General features: G+C 45.0%; 1 protein-coding gene across 2 annotated transcripts in view; it reads right to left on the reverse strand.

The window, feature by feature from the left end:
* DGKQ (diacylglycerol kinase theta) overlaps window positions 1-18,954 on the reverse strand; it is a 1,093,519-nt gene that overhangs the window by 320,641 nt on the left and 753,924 nt on the right. For both annotated transcript variants that reach the window (XM_085636612.1, XM_085636613.1), the window contains exon 7: window positions 13,316-13,387. In XM_085636612.1, the coding sequence (XP_085492738.1) occupies window positions 13,316-13,387 (72 nt within the window). The remainder of the gene's footprint in view (window positions 1-13,315; window positions 13,388-18,954) is intronic.

Below are 18,954 nucleotides of genomic sequence, written 5' to 3' on the forward strand. Positions count from 1 at the left end.
CCAGAAGTGCCTAGCGGACGTAACAGTATATTGCTTTTATAGATCAGCCATTGTGACAAAAAGTTACAGATGAAATCGTTGTCACAAATTGACTTTTTTTCCTACTCATTTTGAGTATTTACTTATTTCAACAGTTAGTTTCTTTGGGAAAACCTTGATGGACCTACACATATGACCCCCTGCTGAATACTTTTCAGAAATCTATAGCTTTTCTGGATCATCCATGGTGTTCACATTGGTTTTCACCACAGACTGAAAGTAGGTTGTGAGCATAAAATAAAGGAAAAATGGGCTACCTCTTTGGAAAATGCCAACTGCAGTAAGCAAATGTGGTCTTTTTATTCAGCTCTGCATATTCCTGAAAGCTGGGAAGATGGTGACTTTAGCACAACAACAAACAATTGTAGATGCAATTTTTAAGAAAGGAAAAAAGACACTAATTTAGAGTACTTTTTTCTTATTATGCCCCAAAAACTCAACATGTAGCGATATTTTGCCTATTTTCTCCCCTCTCTCCAGGGTAAACCACAAACCATGGGTAACTTTAGAATCCCCACGATGTTGGAAAAGAAGGACATCAATTTGGCCTGGATACCTTATGAGGGAAAAAAAGGTATGGAGCCCTAAGCGCAAACTGCCCAAATAGCAAAAAATGGCTCAGCACAGGGGAGGGGGAGGGATTTGTACTTACCAATTGATTCTGCAAAAACTCCTTGTTTCTGCATTGCAGAATACAATGAGCTTTGGTTTACATTTACAACAAAAATACTTTTCTACTTAAAACAATGGAAAAACAAGGGTGTCAGCTACCCAACAGCTTGGAGAGTAGTCAATAATACATGTAAGCCCAATCGAGTACAAACTCAGCAAGACATTTGGGAAAAACAGTTTGTTTAACAACACTTCAGAGTCATCAAAGCTGGAAGCAATGTTTACATACATTTGGTTGATTCCGTGCTTCCTATTTTTCAAAGCCGTCTTCCTTTTTTTACTTAAAAAAATCTTATCATAAGTAGTCATGAAGTCTGTGAATGATTATGGTAAAAGTTCCTTTTCTAAGACTCTTTCGATTAGATATTTCTTAAACAGGTGTTTACAGGACTTGGTTAGTGTTTAAAAGTTTCCCTAAAAGTTGATTCAGTGAGGGGAATATAGCAGTTGGCCGATCTAGCGTTCATCGGAGGCATCTCTTTCACAAGGTACATTTTGAGTAATTTCTTGGGGCATTCATGTCTGATGATATATGATCCTTTATTCTGAGTGTGCTAAAAAATGCCATTTCAGGCGCCAGCGTCATTTGATCCCATATTGAATTTTCAAATTGTGTTGTGATTTTGCAAATTACCTGAAATTTCTCATGGTACCTATTTTTTAAGGATATATCTGCCAAAATTTTGGGATGGAATAAAGCTTGGGAGGAGGGGAAACATGTTTTGACCTTGCAGTAAAAGTGAAACCACAGAACGCACAACTCCCCTAAGAGCAAAATGCAGGGTAACAATTTCCCTGGAGAGGCTCACTCATAATGAGGACCGTAGTCTTGTGCAATAGGTGCAGGCGAGGCATTTTTTTCATATTATGAGCAATGCAAATACGCATTAGTATGTTTGTTTCCACAAATGAAACCGCATTTGACCAATGACTGCAGTGCTTTCTAAGGCAGCTGGTCTACAACTGACTGCTCTCTAAGTAGGTCTCATATGTTTGCCATTTCATTGCCTCAACATGTTAAATCAACCTTTCACTTCTACCACAAACAATATGACTTTATCAATGATATTCTTAGTTTGGTATGATGCATCCCATATTATGTCGCCAATTATGCATAAATCTAGGAGAGAGAGCTCATCATTAGTACTATATTGTACTTCCAAAGCCATCTTTAGGTGAAGCTTCACAGCCAAACCTCTGCCAAACTGAAAAACTAAACTTAAACAAGTATGTGTCAAGCAGGTAAGTGTCAAGCAATGTGCATGGGTCGGGCGATTGAGACACCATTCAAGAGTAAAATAAAACATCCCCCCAAAATTATTTCATACTCTGCAAGATAAAGCAAAAGCCTTGTGAATTGATAGCCAGAACAAGAGGTCATTCTTAGTGGGAGGGTGCAGAGATTTAGGATTGCTAATCTGAGTCCTGCCAGGTTCTGTTTGACCACAGTTCAATGCTTCCCATCATCCGATCACTGAGAGAGAATTTGTGCACTAATAAAGGATGGGGATTCTACTTTTATCCACTGCAGCACAAATACTATGGGTATACAAACCAGGTTTAAGGTGGAAGATTCCTGGTATATCATTCTATTACTTGATAAGCACAGGAAGACCCTGAATATAGATCAATTCGGTCAAATATTTGTAACCTGGGAGTCCGAAAAGGATAGGAGGAGGTCCAAATATAATTAAGCAACCCAATTGATTAAAAAGCACATAAATCCTGAAGTTCCAGAGGATCTTACTATTTTGAGGGCCCGAGTTCCATTTAATTACCCAGCGCACTGCCACAAACAATTCTTGTCAATTTTATGGACATTAGGATAAAAAAGACGGCAAAGTTATCAAGGAAAAAAGTGATCCATGCCGCGAACAAGCTCTATTTTCAATTTACCAAGTTTTCTTTTATAAAACTTCTAGGAGGAGATGGAAAGTCAAAAACAGTGGGAAAGTATAAAAATCATAGCATTCAGCACAACTCCTGAAACCACAAGATTAAACTTGCTATTGTCTAATCAATTCCATGTGGTTATAGATGCCAGGAAAATAAAAGAAATGACAAAGTTGTCGGACAGGTTAAAGTCTTCATGATACCCCATGTCTGACTTATTAAAATGTGTTAGCTGTCCTTGGATGAAGCTCCAACCCCAACATAGGTGCAAAAACAGGGCAGCAAATTAAGTCAATGGGAAGGTGATGCACCAATAACAAGAAGGGGCACACATCTTAGGTACAGGGAAGGGCGTTAGGTACAAGTTGGGAAAGAGAGGCTAATGGTAACATTGGAAAAGCAGGACTTAACCCATTGTTGTCAATCAAGTATTCTTTTCACGTCACTCCATTAAATCTAGTGCACCTTGCGTCACTATTCTTATTGTTACCAGTTTAAACACCAAAAGGAAGCATCAGGCGTTAGTAGTATGGCTGGAAAATAGAAACCCAGACATAACTTTGGTCAAGACTCTCGTTTGGTAAGTGGTAAGGAAAATAGGATTTGATGTTCCTGGATGATCAGCTATCCTTTTTATTCTTCTCTTCAGCCACATGTGGGATTGTAATTATGATACATAAAAATGGTGCTCTGATTGCTACCACTAAGTCCATACATTATACTCATGGCGGAAGAATCAGTGTACCCTTGAAAGTAGGGCTACAGCTTTTGAATATAGATTCAATTCATGGTCAAATACAAGACAACGTTGTTTCATTGCAAAAATAAGGCTGGCAGATAGTGTGTAATGGTGGGGATTTTAATTTCTTACCATATAAGCTACCCTTCAGTAATCCAAAACGGGTGTAAATTAAGATGCACACTTAAGTATTTTTTTCAAGTAGTATGCTTCACTTTGGGGTTTTGAATCAATGGAGATAAATTAATCTCAAGGGGAGTATTCCTGCAAATCAGGCGGATTTAAGCCTGCCTCTCAAATAGACCATTTATTTTTTAATTTCAGATGCTCTTCCAGTTGTTTGTACTCTCCTTTCTGTGATGGGAAGTGGTCCTCATAAATTTATATGTTTTTTTTTTTTTTTAATTTTGCCCGACGACCTTTGATTGTTGTGAATGGATTTCTATTTGAGCTTTCTCTAGTGGATCATTCTAAGAGACGTCCCCTTTTTTCTCCTTCCCCAAGCATGTGTGCCCTATTTATATTTTTCTGTTAATATTTCTTTTGTAAGAAAATATCCTCTAAACATGATTTTGCCCGATTCAAAGGAGCAAGAATGGCTTGGGCAGAATTTATTATGAATGCCCTTTGTTGGACTTGGACCTTTTGGCAGGTTCACCCCTAAACTTTTTGCCTGTCTCCTAGCCTTTTCCCTGTGTAGTGTTGGTGGTTTTAGGCCTCCAGGCACTTTAGCACTGCTGTCCAGTGTAAAGTGCGTTCGCTCTGGGTTACATTTAGTGAGATTGAACTGTCCTCCCATAGGAATGCATGGGGGATTCCCTGATGAATGTGGGTCAGTGGTAAATCCTGATATGAGAGGCGCAGTGTGGTCAAGTCTGGTATGTAAGAAATGGCATTATTAAATGCTGCGAATGGTGTGCGCAGATTTATTGTGGTTATTTTAGAAATGCCACTTTTAGAAGTTGGCATATCTGTGTGCTATGTGTCTGCCGGTCTGATGTGAATTGCATGTCTGGCTTGTGAGTGACAGGAGCTGGGAGGTGTATGTGGCGCCAGGAGGGGCAGGGTGAGTCAGCACTAGGCTGAATGGGACATCTGGGCTGGGAGTAGTGGGAGGAGTAATCCCCTGTCCCTGAATAGGACTGTGCCCAGCCTGGACAATGCTGGCTCCGCCCCCTGTGATGCGTCTGATCACCTAGCCTCACCTGACAAAGGGGAAGAGGAGCTTGGAAAACAAAGTGCTCCAAATCCCCCCTGAACCAGTTGCATCTGGTTCCCCGACCCCTACACTGCAGACAAAGGAGGGAAGTAGTATAAGTAAAAGGGCTGTTTTTTTCATATTATGAGCAATGCAAATACGCATTAGTATGTTTGTTTCCACAAATGAAACCGCATTCGACCAATGACTGCAGTGCTTTCTAAGGCAGCTGGTCTACAACTGACTGCTCTCTAAGTAGGTCTCATATGTTTGCCATTTCATTGCCTCAACATGTTAAATCAACCTTTCACTTCTACCACAAACAATATGACTTTATCAATGATATTCTTAGTTTGGTATGATGCATCCCATATTATGTCGCCAATTATGCATAAATCTAGGAGAGAGAGCTCATCATTAGTACTATATTGTACTTCCAAAGCCATCTTTAGGTGAAGCTTCACAGCCAAACCTCTGCCAAACTGAAAAACTAAACTTAAACAAGTATGTGTCAAGCAGGTAAGTGTCAAGCAATGTGCATGGGTCGGGCGATTGAGACACCATTCAAGAGTAAAATAAAACATCCCCCCAAAATTATTTCATACTCTGCAAGATAAAGCAAAAGCCTTGTGAATTGATAGCCAGAACAAGAGGTCATTCTTAGTGGGAGGGTGCAGAGATTTAGGATTGCTAATCTGAGTCCTGCCAGGTTCTGTTTGACCACAGTTCAATGCTTCCCATCATCCGATCACTGAGAGAGAATTTGTGCACTAATAAAGGATGGGGATTCTACTTTTATCCACTGCAGCACAAATACTATGGGTATACAAACCAGGTTTAAGGTGGAAGATTCCTGGTATATCATTCTATTACTTGATAAGCACAGGAAGACCCTGAATATAGATCAATTCGGTCAAATATTTGTAACCTGGGAGTCCGAAAAGGATAGGAGGAGGTCCAAATATAATTAAGCAACCCAATTGATTAAAAAGCACATAAATCCTGAAGTTCCAGAGGATCTTACTATTTTGAGGGCCCGAGTTCCATTTAATTACCCAGCGCACTGCCACAAACAATTCTTGTCAATTTTATGGACATTAGGATAAAAAAGACGGCAAAGTTATCAAGGAAAAAAGTGATCCATGCCGCGAACAAGCTCTATTTTCAATTTACCAAGTTTTCTTTTATAAAACTTCTAGGAGGAGATGGAAAGTCAAAAACAGTGGGAAAGTATAAAAATCATAGCATTCAGCACAACTCCTGAAACCACAAGATTAAACTTGCTATTGTCTAATCAATTCCATGTGGTTATAGATGCCAGGAAAATAAAAGAAATGACAAAGTTGTCGGACAGGTTAAAGTCTTCATGATACCCCATGTCTGACTTATTAAAATGTGTTAGCTGTCCTTGGATGAAGCTCCAACCCCAACATAGGTGCAAAAACAGGGCAGCAAATTAAGTCAATGGGAAGGTGATGCACCAATAACAAGAAGGGGCACACATCTTAGGTACAGGGAAGGGCGTTAGGTACAAGTTGGGAAAGAGAGGCTAATGGTAACATTGGAAAAGCAGGACTTAACCCATTGTTGTCAATCAAGTATTCTTTTCACGTCACTCCATTAAATCTAGTGCACCTTGCGTCACTATTCTTATTGTTACCAGTTTAAACACCAAAAGGAAGCATCAGGCGTTAGTAGTATGGCTGGAAAATAGAAACCCAGACATAACTTTGGTCAAGACTCTCGTTTGGTAAGTGGTAAGGAAAATAGGATTTGATGTTCCTGGATGATCAGCTATCCTTTTTATTCTTCTCTTCAGCCACATGTGGGATTGTAATTATGATACATAAAAATGGTGCTCTGATTGCTACCACTAAGTCCATACATTATACTCATGGCGGAAGAATCAGTGTACCCTTGAAAGTAGGGCTACAGCTTTTGAATATAGATTCAATTCATGGTCAAATACAAGACAACGTTGTTTCATTGCAAAAATAAGGCTGGCAGATAGTGTGTAATGGTGGGGATTTTAATTTCTTACCATATAAGCTACCCTTCAGTAATCCAAAACGGGTGTAAATTAAGATGCACACTTAAGTATTTTTTTCAAGTAGTATGCTTCACTTTGGGGTTTTGAATCAATGGAGATAAATTAATCTCAAGGGGAGTATTCCTGCAAATCAGGCGGATTTAAGCCTGCCTCTCAAATAGACCATTTATTTTTTAATTTCAGATGCTCTTCCAGTTGTTTGTACTCTCCTTTCTGTGATGGGAAGTGGTCCTCATAAATTTATATGTTTTTTTTTTTTTTAAATTTTGCCCGACGACCTTTGATTGTTGTGAATGGATTTCTATTTGAGCTTTCTCTAGTGGATCATTCTAAGAGACGTCCCCTTTTTTCTCCTTCCCCAAGCATGTGTGCCCTATTTATATTTTTCTGTTAATATTTCTTTTGTAAGAAAATATCCTCTAAACATGATTTTGCCCGATTCAAAGGAGCAAGAATGGCTTGGGCAGAATTTATTATGAATGCCCTTTGTTGGACTTGGACCTTTTGGCAGGTTCACCCCTAAACTTTTTGCCTGTCTCCTAGCCTTTTCCCTGTGTAGTGTTGGTGGTTTTAGGCCTCCAGGCACTTTAGCACTGCTGTCCAGTGTAAAGTGCGTGCGCTCTGGGTTACATTTAGTGAGATTGAACTGTCCTCCCATAGGAATGCATGGGGGATTCCCTGATGAATGTGGGTCAGTGGTAAATCCTGATATGAGAGGCGCAGTGTGGTCAAGTCTGGTATGTAAGAAATGGCATTATTAAATGCTGCGAATGGTGTGCGCAGATTTATTGTGGTTATTTTAGAAATGCCACTTTTAGAAGTTGGCATATCTGTGTGCTATGTGTCTGCCGGTCTGATGTGAATTGCATGTCTGGCTTGTGAGTGACAGGAGCTGGGAGGTGTGTGTGGCGCCAGGAGGGGCAGGGTGAGTCAGCACTAGGCTGAATGGGACATCTGGGCTGGGAGTAGTGGGAGGAGTAATCCCCTGTCCCTGAATAGGACTGTGCCCAGCCTGGACAATGCTGGCTCCGCCCCCTGTGATGCGTCTGATCACCTAGCCTCACCTGACAAAGGGGAAGAGGAGCTTGGAAAACAAAGTGCTCCAAATCCCCCCTGAACCAGTTGCATCTGGTTCCCCGACCCCTACACTGCAGACAAAGGAGGGAAGTAGTATAAGTAAAAGGGCTGTGACCCCATGAAAGTGTGCTGTTCTGTGCTTACTTGGGATGGGGGAGACACTCTGCCAGGAGGAACCACTGTGGGACCCAGCTGCAGCTTCTTGGGGGTCCCTGGGTGCTGGCCTGCCTGGCTGCACTGTGCTTGGGTGTCCCCAGCCCCTAAGACATGTTATTCCTGCCTGCGAAAAGACTTTGCGGCTCCTAGCGCCTCGTGAGCGCTGTATTTTAAATTGCCTAAGGAGAGAGGAGCGTGTGGGCCTCGCAGCGCTGAGCTGCGCCCTCTGCCAAGGAAATCCCGACGTGGGGATTCCCCCGCATCGCGGAAGGAGAGCGGGAGCCCACCTGCGTTTTGGTGCGCTTTTGCGGGAGCCTGCCCTGCGTTTTTAATGCCAGAACGAGCGGGAGCCCACCCCAATTTATGCTTTTGATTAACGGCGGGTGCCCACCCCGCTTATGGTATCTGGAAGGCAGATGCCCACTCCGCTAATGGTATCTGGAAGGCAGGTGCCCACCCCACACTGGGCCGCTGCCGAAAAATCACCGCCACGGCCCGATCCTAAAACCGGAAGTCAGGCACCCGCGCCTGACTGTGGGCGGCGCCTGCCGACGAACACGAGAGCCTCACGGGTTCCATTTCCGCCCCCTCTGCTCCCGGGACCGGAGGAGAGCCGCAGGAAAGGAGGAGAGGGGCTGCAACTTATCCGCAGGGCTCCCATGGTGAAGGGAGAGCCCCGCATGTTGCTGCACCGGCCGGAATCACCCAGAGGAGCGAGGTGAGGCCAGCCGAAGTCTCCCCAGCGAAAGGAGCAGAGTCCCCAAGGAGTCCCCGGTGAGTGAGGGCTCCTAGGTCAAGGCACATTTTCGGTGCCTTCTCCCTATGGTGTGCGAGAGACCAGAGGAGTCGGGAGGAGCTCCCAGTGAGTAGGGGCTGCAAGGCGGAGCATTGGTTGTGATGATTGAAGGCACTAGAAGGAGCCCAATAAAGGAGGCTCTCGAGGCACTGTGAGGGCCAGCGTATTTTCCAAGCTGACCCGCCGGCCAGTGGATAGATGCAATACGTGGGCCATTTCTTTTTAGGCGTCCCAGAGTGGAACTTGGGACCATTTCAGTTTGGGAGTCCCAGAGTGGGGATCCCCAGGCACAGTGGTGCCCAGCCAAATTCTCCAGCTGCACCGCAAGAGAGTGGGCAGCTGCAACGTTGGGGCATTTGCTGATTAGGAGCCCCAGTGTGGGTTCAGGAGGCACTGTAGTGCCAGCCCCATTCTTTTCCTTGGGGGCCTTTCGCTTGAAGCAGAGAGGGGTGAGTGACACTCCTGCCTTGCCTCAGCGCTTCACGCACGTTCCCTGTGGCTGCAAGTGGCAGCCTCCTGCCCTGACATTTTGGACCTAGGGCATTTACGCCCCAGAGGAAGGCCAGTTGGCCTGGGGTCATTTTGGGGGAGATTGGTAGAGCGCCAGGCTCTACAAAGTCCCATTATGTGTTTATACTAGTACTTGGTGCATACTGTGTTTTATGCCCCTTACGTGATGGTATGCTAAATGGGATTTATGTTATGAGGTTACTTTCTACTGTGATTTATGCCCCTAGTGCGATTCATGATTAGGATGTTATTGCATAATAGGGTTATGCTTATGAGGTTGGCGCATAATGTGTTTTGCGCCTGATGTAATGCCGATTACATAAAATGTTTTATGTTGCAGGATATAATACTACGTACAGTATTTTGCCAGTAATTACTGGTTGTGCTCTACATTTACTATTTGTGCTACATTTACAATTTGTGCTTTGTGATGGTTTTGACAGTGGCCCAATTGGCCCTGTCGTGTGTTTATAATCCCCTGTAAATATTACCTAGTGCCAGTTGGCACAGTGTAGATTGTGTGATTACTATTTTAATGTGTTTTGGGATAATACAAAGGCTATTTTTTTATATAATCTTGTGTGGAGTTCCTTTTGTGGTGTGCCTAGTGTGTTGCTGCTGTATGTGTGTTGCGCAAGCGCTTTACACATTGCCTCCAGGATAGGCCTGAATGCTCGTGCCAAGCTACCAAGGGGGTGAGCAGGGGTTATCTTTGGCGTGTAACTCCCTTGCCCTGACTAGAGTGGTGGTCTCTGCCTGGCTTTGGCGCAAGCCTTAGCCAATCAGAGATCCCATTTCTAACACCCTTTCTTTCTCTATCAATAGGTGTTGTGCTTGAAACCTTTTTTCTCTCACCTTTTAATATTGATATGATTTAAAGGAGAGAAAATTGTCCTGCATTGTGGCCCTTAAGATATTCCAAGCAATTTATACACCAGCAGAAGCATTGCTAAGCTAAAATTAGTGTAATATTTATGCTTTGATTTTAGAAATAAGTTATTTCTCTAAGAGCAAAGTTTTCTCCAATCTCTATCAATAAATATATTGGCTCAATATCTAGAATCCGGAGCCAGCTCGTAGCTAACTTTAAGATCTGGAATCTGCCTGCTTTGAATGGAGTAAGTGCTCAAGTCAAGATGATTTTATCTCTATTGAACCAAACCCCAAGATAAAGCATACCCCTTGAAAAACTATCATACTGTACCTCTTAAAAACTAACTGGCATCCTTATTTTTGCAATGAAGACACATCCTCGTGCATTGGATCATTAAATGAAACTATATTCAAATGCTGTAGCCCTACTTTCAAAGGTACAATGATCCATCTACCGTGAGTATCATGTATGGGCTTAGGGGTAGCAATCGTACCACCGTTTTCATTTATCATAATTTCAACCCTGTGTAGTAGCTGTGGTGTTGCTCTGCCATCTTGAAATGAGAGCCAAAGTGAAACTCCAAAAAATATGTATTTTCTTGCGAACTGATGTTGATACAAATATATCACATTTTACATACACATGCCATCTTAAGAGGTTAAGAAACTCACTGCTATGTACCAACCTCAATTTTCTGTACTTCGCCTGATAAGAATCAATATTCTATAATTCCTGTTTCCTGGTTTTATCATTTACTGTGTCCTCCCAGCCACAGTCCAATAGCTCATTCTTTTCCCAAATGATTAAATGCAGTCACCTGTATTTGTTTTTTATTTCAGTTACTGCATGTTCCTCTTTGTAATACTGGTAGGGGCTTTAATAAAAAAAAAAGAATCCTGATTTGACTTGTTGCATCGAATAAGAGGGTTTCCTGTTTTCAATGGTATGTTGGACTTGGTTTTGCTGGTTTCTCCCTGCTGTTCAGTGTTAAATTGCAAGTGCTCCTGCGGGAAATTGTGTTTATGGATTGCTGTTTCCATATTTAGCTTATTTGATTTACTAAGTCCCTAGTACAGTGCACTGTGTGTGCCCAGGGTCTATAAATCAAATGCTACTAGTGGGCCTGTAGCACGGATTGTGCCACCCACACAAGCAGCCATTCAAAGGTGTCTCAGACCTGCCACTGCAGTGGATGCATGCAGTTTTTACTGTCATGTCAACCTGGCAAGTGGCCCCACTTGCCAGGCCCTAACCTTCCCTTTTCTTACATGTAAGGCACCCCTCAGGTAGGCCCGGGTACCCCCATGGGCCGTGTACAGTGAAGTAGGACATGTCCTGAATATGCCTGGTCTGCATTTAGAGTGGTGGGAGGAGTTTTCACTAGCATCTGAATAGGCAGTTTCTCCTCTGCACAATGCTGTCTCCTGTAGAGAAGCTGGGCCAGAGAGGGCAGAACTGGTTTGGGCTGGGCTCAGAGTCCCTTGCCACAAAGAAAACAAAGAGAAAATGTGGTATAAATATTAGAGCCCTGACCCCAGGACTTTAGAACTCTTTTGGATCAAGGAACCTGCTGGAGAAACTGTGAGGACGAACTACTACTCTGCTGTGTGCTTTGCTGTATTGGCCTGCAGTGGCTGCTTTTGTCTTGGGCAGAGAGAGAACTGGACTAAACTTTCTGCAACTTATTTGTTTGAATTTCACCAAGGGTTTGAGGTAGAGCTTGCCCCCTGTTCAAGAAGTCTCAGGAACAGCAAAGACTGCAAGTTCACCTGCTACCAGCACTGCGAACTGTGTGTTTTGTGCTGCAACAGAAGATAAAGCAACCCGATTAAGTCAACGACGCCGCTCCTGGCTCCGTGTCCTGAAGGCACCACAGAGGGCACCATCACACCACGCACTGCAACCCTGGCTTCACCGGCGATACCGCCCGCCACCACCACTGAGCCGCTGTTTGCACCGTGACCGATGGGCACTGCACTTTGCACCGCCTTGCTTCACACTGCCACCCTGGTATCCTCGACCACACTTCACACTGACATTGACGCCGCTGCTTGCACTGTGGTTTGAGGACACCGTTCGTAAGTTACACGACACACCACCCTGTCCCATACCGCAGCTTTGACCTACCGATGCCGGCCCCATCGACTCCGGTCCCTCATCTGACAGCGCTTCAGCAACAACGATGCTGCTGCTTGCACCGTGACCTGCTAACACCGCAACGAGCACCGCCCCACTTCACACTGCAGCCCTGGTCTCACTGCTGCCACTTGATGACCATTACCGAGCCGCTGCCTGAACTGCGACCTGAGGGCACAGCACACCGCACTGCTGCACTTTGCACAGCATCCCTGGCGCCGCCGACGCCAGCGCTCCTGACATCAACCGCACGGAGCTCGATCTGCAACGTGTGCAATTTCAAGGGCCCTGCAACTCCTACATTGACCTCCAGAACAAGTCCTGCCAACGCAAGCTCTTCGGAGCTCACCGTGAGGTCCCTGACAACCTGCATTTCTAAAGGTACTGTTTTGCGGGTCTTCCCGACACCGTAGCTGACCTGCGACACCGCGGTCAACCAGAACTGTTTGGATTTCTCGTTGTACACAATGCCGTCAAAGCCCCGGGTGGAGCTATCGAATTCAAGAAACTGTAATTTTGGTCTATTTTTGTTCATTGATATTGCTGAGAACTGTATGGTGGATTTTTATCTTTTTTGGTCTTGTTGTGCACAGATAAATATTGGATATTCTTCTAAAACTGGTGTGGTGTCCGTTTGCAGTGTTTTAATGCTAGTTATATGCAAATGCTTCACACACTGCCTCTGAGATAAGCCTGACTGCTTGTGCCAAGCTACCAAGGGGGTGAGCAGGGGTTATTTTAGTAGTGCATCCCACTTATCTTGACTAGGAAGAAGGGTCCTTACTTGGACAGGGTAACAACCTGCCAACTAGAGATCCCTATTTCTAACAATAGGTTTGAAAATTTGAGTTTTGGGTGTGGAAAAATTTAAAAACAAGTTTTTTGCCACTTATTCTTTCATGAACCACCCAAAACTAAACAATCACCTTTTTAAAACCAAACTAAAGACAAGGCAAGAAAGCCCAGTAGTGCTAAAATGTAAATGTGATTCTTTATGTTTTCAGAAAAACTGCATTTTGAATACCATACCTATTTTGGGGGGGACAGAACACGGTCACATAAGCAATAGCAGAGGACTGAAATGTGCCATACTAGTTTACACAGGAAAACAGATGCCTGATTCCTAGGGTCTGCTTTAAGATTGCGCTTTGCACCGTTACAAACATTGAACTTACTTGAATCAGTTGACGTCTGTGTCTCTTTCGCGGATCCCTGTGTCAAGCCATCAACATCATCGTCGTCTTCAGCTGAAATAGAAGTTCATGCATTAAAGAAGTGACTGCAGATGGGAAGCGTAATCCACTATGATACCTTGTGGCAGGTTAGATTTTCTACCAGATTTGCTGCAATTTTCTCCTAATATCACCAACATTAAAACTCGTGTTGGAACCTAAATCTTATTTCTAGACAGTGCAGGCTGGATTTTCCATTTATTGCAGATCCCATGTATTCTGCGGAACTGTTACACTTTTGCTAAATGATGACAGTTTTTATATTGCCCTGGCCTTTGTTATTATATTCAAAATCATTATCGGGGTTATTGTATGTTCAGGGAGACTTCTTTAGCCATCAGTAGGTGTTGCATGTGCAAACACTTCAATCGGCTGCCAACAAAAGGCATTTGTCCAGTTACTTCAACATTAGTGGCTCAGAAGTGATGCGCCAGTAAATACAAATTTGCATCGGAGTCAAAGGTGTGGCTATTAACTAACATGTTGAGCAACTTTGATCACTTGCAATATACTTTTAGAAGTATGCCAACTTCAAGGAGGATACTGCGTGAGGCAGCGAGTGAAGGGAAAACACACATTAACCCATTCTTTCAGGTGGTCTAGAAGAAAGGATTTATTCACATGACCAGATACACATTAAAGAAGAAAATAAAACAAGATTTGGCAAAGCAAATTGGTCGGACATTGGTTGCCTTTTCGCTTTTTTTTTTTTTTTTTTTTTACAAGTAGATTTTTATTGACATTTTGATATCCATTCAACATTAACACCGCCTAGTCACCACTACTCTATGCTCCCTGCAGAGGGGTGCAATGTCTTCCTCTGTCCCCACTCCTATACCCGCCTGCATCTCTTCTATTTTGTTTTTAAATTTAGTAATTTGGTGTCACAACGCATGTTTCACCCGTTTGAGGGTTTTTTTGTATAATGTTTATTGGCACAGCAACATACAATATCAGTGGAAAACAGGCATGTTAATAACAATGTGTATAATCCCCCCATCTCCGCCTCACCCTGGCTCTACCCATCTGTACCCAATATGGCTATTGGAGTGATACCATGTCACTGGGAAACAGCTGAAAGCCTGCATTCATAACTCTATATAGATGATCGTGCCTTCTGAATACATCCTGAGTTCTTGGGATCCGGATAGAACCACTTAATCCAGCTATCATAATCTCCAAATGTCGAGCACATTATAGCATCACAATGCTGGACCGCAAATAGCAACAATCTAGGGTGGTCTAGAATCGGGTAGGTCAAGTAAGTCAGCCAGCATTGAAGCCCGCGCCTGCAGAGCATCTTCCAGGTTTGTATCCCTCCTACATTTGCACGAACACCCCTCCTCAGCCACAGCCCACTCAGCCACATCTTTCAACCATGCTCGTACCTTGGGGATAAACAGGGAAAGAATAGCGACTCGTCTGTTTTGACAGGATTAACCCCCATACCGGAAATTTCCTAATCAGGGCCCTTTTATTACGGAAAGGAAGTAGGTCCAACAGGCATTGCTCGGGACCAACCAATCTGTGGCTGAATTCAGTCGGTTTATCACGATCTGCCAGTACATATCTAAAGCCCGGCATCCCCAAAGCATATGAAGAAAGTCCACCTTCTCCACAGAGAAGCGGGGTCAAGCAGAGGTCCTTTCCGGGTATATCACTTGCAATATAGATGGGGGCAAATATATTTGGTGAATGACACTGTACTGGATCAATTTTAACCTTGCATCAGCTATGTTTTTTTTGCACCTCTGTATGCACTGAATCCCACTTCTTTTCTGTTATTTGTTCTCCCAACACTTCCTGCCATTTGTCCTGCACCGCTAACATTCCGTTGGGAACGTCCTCTCGAAGCACCTGTATAGGAAGGAGATTCATCGCCTGCCTCCAGCCATGGTCAACAACATGACAAGTGTATTAGACTCCTGAGGAGCCTCAGGAACTGTGGGTCATACGCCGCGGGTAGTGGCCACCATCTTAGTGAACTGCAAGAAATGCCCTTGACCCAGTTGAAATGTCCCCACTACATCCTGTAGCGTTATAAATCTATTATTTAGGGACAGATGTTGTCAGAGTGTAGTATAGCCCCACGCTCGCCATACATCCAATGCCGTCGCCCTTGCTATTTGTAAGAAGGTCTGCAGGGACCATAGGGGCATATCTGGTTCATATGGGGCGCACCTAATCCCTCGCTTCACAGTTCATTCCCATGCACTACAGACCTGACTAATCATATAAAGAGCAGTTTTTGGGACTCTCGCCCCCAGCATTAAGAGCTGCTGAAGAGGAGTGTCCACATAAGTACCCCAAGTAAGCGTATTCCCCAGTTGTCCCCCTCATCAAACCAGTGCACTGCATGTTGTAGCAAGGATGCAAGATAATAAAGTTCCAGATCAGGTAGTTCCAGCCCCCTCAGGTCCAAGGCCATTTTAGGGTAGACATACACACTTTGTTCCTCCCAGATGCCCACTGCAATTCAGCTAAAAGCTTCTCTGGGAATCCTGTAAAAGGTTTTAATGCACAAGTCCCAGGTGAGAGCCTTGAAGGCATCCCTACATTTGAAGCAGTTCACTTGTTCTCCTCAAAGTAATTAAGTATGTGTCCATGGTATCTGTAAAGGCACCATCCTGCAGTGCCAGTGTGCACAGGTGGGTACAGGTGCTAACCATCTTCCCCACTGCACCATCATTTTAAGAGGGATGTGGTACAAAATAGTTCTATGCAGATACACAGTGGATAAGACCTGAGATGCCATGTGTGCACTGCATAAGAATAGATCTATTCTGGTATGCACTTGGTGTACTGGGGAGAAAAACAAATATTCTCTCACATCTGGATGCATGAAGAGCCAAATGTGTACCTGACTATGTGCAAGCCAGTCCCTCACTGCTTGCGCCATTCTAGCCACGGCAATCCCTGCAAGGGTGGGGCTATCCAGGACAATGTTGTGTACTGAGCTGAAGTCTCTTCCCATATACTCAGCGCTTTCATGTACCAGTGGGGTGAGGTGGGGGGGGTTTGGACCGGGTTAGACCAGCCAAGAACTGCTTATGGTTTCTGCTGGGGCATAAAGAGCCACAAGAGTAATTGGTGTCTCATCAAGGTTCCCCTCTACCACCACATATCTATCGTCAGTGTGTACCAATGTACGGGCAGGTGACAGTGGGACTGCCTGTGCCACCCATACGAGGACCACCACTAGCGTAAGCCTAGTAAGAGTTGCCAATAATCTTATCCCTCCATTTCTTCTTAAATTTAGCGAGTTCCTTGGCTGTCCTGGGGGTTTCCTGCAGGAAAGCAATGTGTGTATGTCTGTGACTCAGGTAAAAGCATACTAGATGACGTAGTCTAAGAGTAGCCAGACCCCGGAAATTCCAGGTGAAGCTGTTATATGTGGCCAAGTGCATCGGAAGGTTAGATGTCATATTGGTTCATAGCTCACATCTCTTTCCTCTGTTTGACCACCCCAGGTCTCCTGTTCCTTCCATCTTCCATACAAACTCATCAACAGGGAGCCGTAAATTCACATAATATAAACTTAGAACTGATTCCTCAAATCCCTCTTCCTGGTCAGGACAGAAACAAGTCCGCAACCATATACTCAACATAGTAATTAAATACACTATTCCAGTTCGATTGAGGGGCCTCCCTACGAACAGCCAGTGGCGAAGTAACTTTAACTGGTCCAGGCCAGTTATGACATGAGTCCCCCCACCTACCTGGTGAGGAGGGCCCAGTTCTCGCCAACCCGGACCACAGAGGGGAGGTCACCGCAAGGAGTCAAGCTACCGTACAACAAGTTATATAACATGGTCTGCCGCCATTAGAGGCAGCTATAGGCCTAGTCAAGAATTCTGCTGGGAGAAATCTCCAGGGTCTGGCCCAGCTCCTAGTCAGGACAGTCACCCTCGCTTCTGCGAGGAGATGAAGATTGGCTGCAACCGGACTTCAGCTCCGATATCGCCCAGGCTCATTGTCTTACTGCCTGCTCATTCGTGGGTTTGTTCCTGGGTTTGCTTGCACTGTCGACATCTGGAGTGCGGTTGCCGCCACCCTGTATCCGACTGCGTGGTTCAGGGTATCGGAGACACTCCCATCGACTCTAGCCATTCCCAGGCATCTGCTGGTGTTCCAAAAAAAAGGTGTACAGTCAATGACTCGTAGCTTGGCTGAGTACAGTAAAGAGTATTTTAGTCCCAAATACCACAGTTTCTGTTTAACAAGCAGGAAAGATGCCCTTAGTCTTTTCACTTCTGTTGTGTAATCGGGATAAATGTTTACTGACCCACTGTCGATCTGCCCTGGTTCTGGTGACCAGGAGGATGTGATCCTGGTCCGATAGTTGAATAATCGAGCTACCACCAACTGGCGGAGGAGCCTTGCCTGGGGACCTGTGGGCCCGTTCTATTGAAAAGAAAGTGGATCTCTTACCTCCCAACACCATGTGGAGGAGCCAGTCTTCTAGAAAGAGGTCCATATTTCGGCCCTTTGCTCCCTCAGGCAGTCCCACCAGGCGGATTTTGTTTTGTCTTGAATGGACATCTTCCATCTTCCGAGCCGGGAGTCTTTCTTTTGTAGTGCCTTGATATGGAATTGCAACTAAGTCACCATGAGGCGTACAACTGCCAATGTGCAATCATTCAATCAAGCCAGAGGTTGGCTTGGTCCGCTCGCAGGAAACCCACTTCGATTGCCAGGGCATCTAGCTTGGGCTCACATCCCTGATAGCTTAGAGCAGTTCATCAAAGCATTTCCCTCGCACCTTCTCCATGGGTAGGGAGGCCTCACCTTCCCCTGACAGGTGAGCAGTGGAAGGCTGACAAGTATCACCCCCGCTGTCCATGCCTCTGGGAAGCCATTGTTTCCGCATCTTCAAGCTGCGGAGATGAAGGATGGACAAATGTCCACCGGAAGACAGGAGGCCGCAGTGTCCATCAGGTTCAGGAGATCAAAGGGGCCTATGTTGTGTTCAGAACAGTTTCAGCCTCCCACATGCTCTCTGCAGCTTGGTGTGCCCCTCCCAGCCCCGGGTTGGGTGCAGCTCCAGATAAAGGCCACCCGCCAGGTCCCACTGAACAGCAACAAGTATAGACGGTGGGCTGCTGCAGCTTAGGACGGGAGCTGGCGCCCAGCACGCAGCCAGATTTGGGCTTAGGCCGGTGTGCACTATGAGTCAGTTCTCTGTCGAGGGTTCCACCAGTGGTCCCCACCATCTTTCTCAGGAGGGGGGATATGCAACGTGGGGGTAAGCTTCTCTAAGCCCCAGTTGTCGAGCCAATGTCAGTTTACCCCCTGTGTCTGTCAGGCATAGGGAGGTAGGTGTGTTCCATCAGGTAATGTTCCTGCCCTGCTCAATAAGGGTAGTACTCCAATGAGGCCCTGCAAGTGCAGACGGGTCGGACATCTGAAAGTGCAGGAGGCCGTAATCTTGGGTTCGGGCCAGTCACGGTCCACAGGCAGGCAGTCTCCTTTTTATGAGCACTTTCAGCCAAACTGTGGTGCTGTGATGCCGTTTAACATAATCGTTCAGGTGCACCAGACGCCTTAATAGCACTGGAGGCTGCCACCACAGTACCAAGCGG

The sequence above is a fragment of the Triturus cristatus genome, chromosome 2_1 (assembly GCF_964204655.1).
Source record: "Triturus cristatus chromosome 2_1, aTriCri1.1, whole genome shotgun sequence".
Taxonomy (NCBI): Eukaryota; Metazoa; Chordata; class Amphibia; order Caudata; family Salamandridae; genus Triturus; species Triturus cristatus.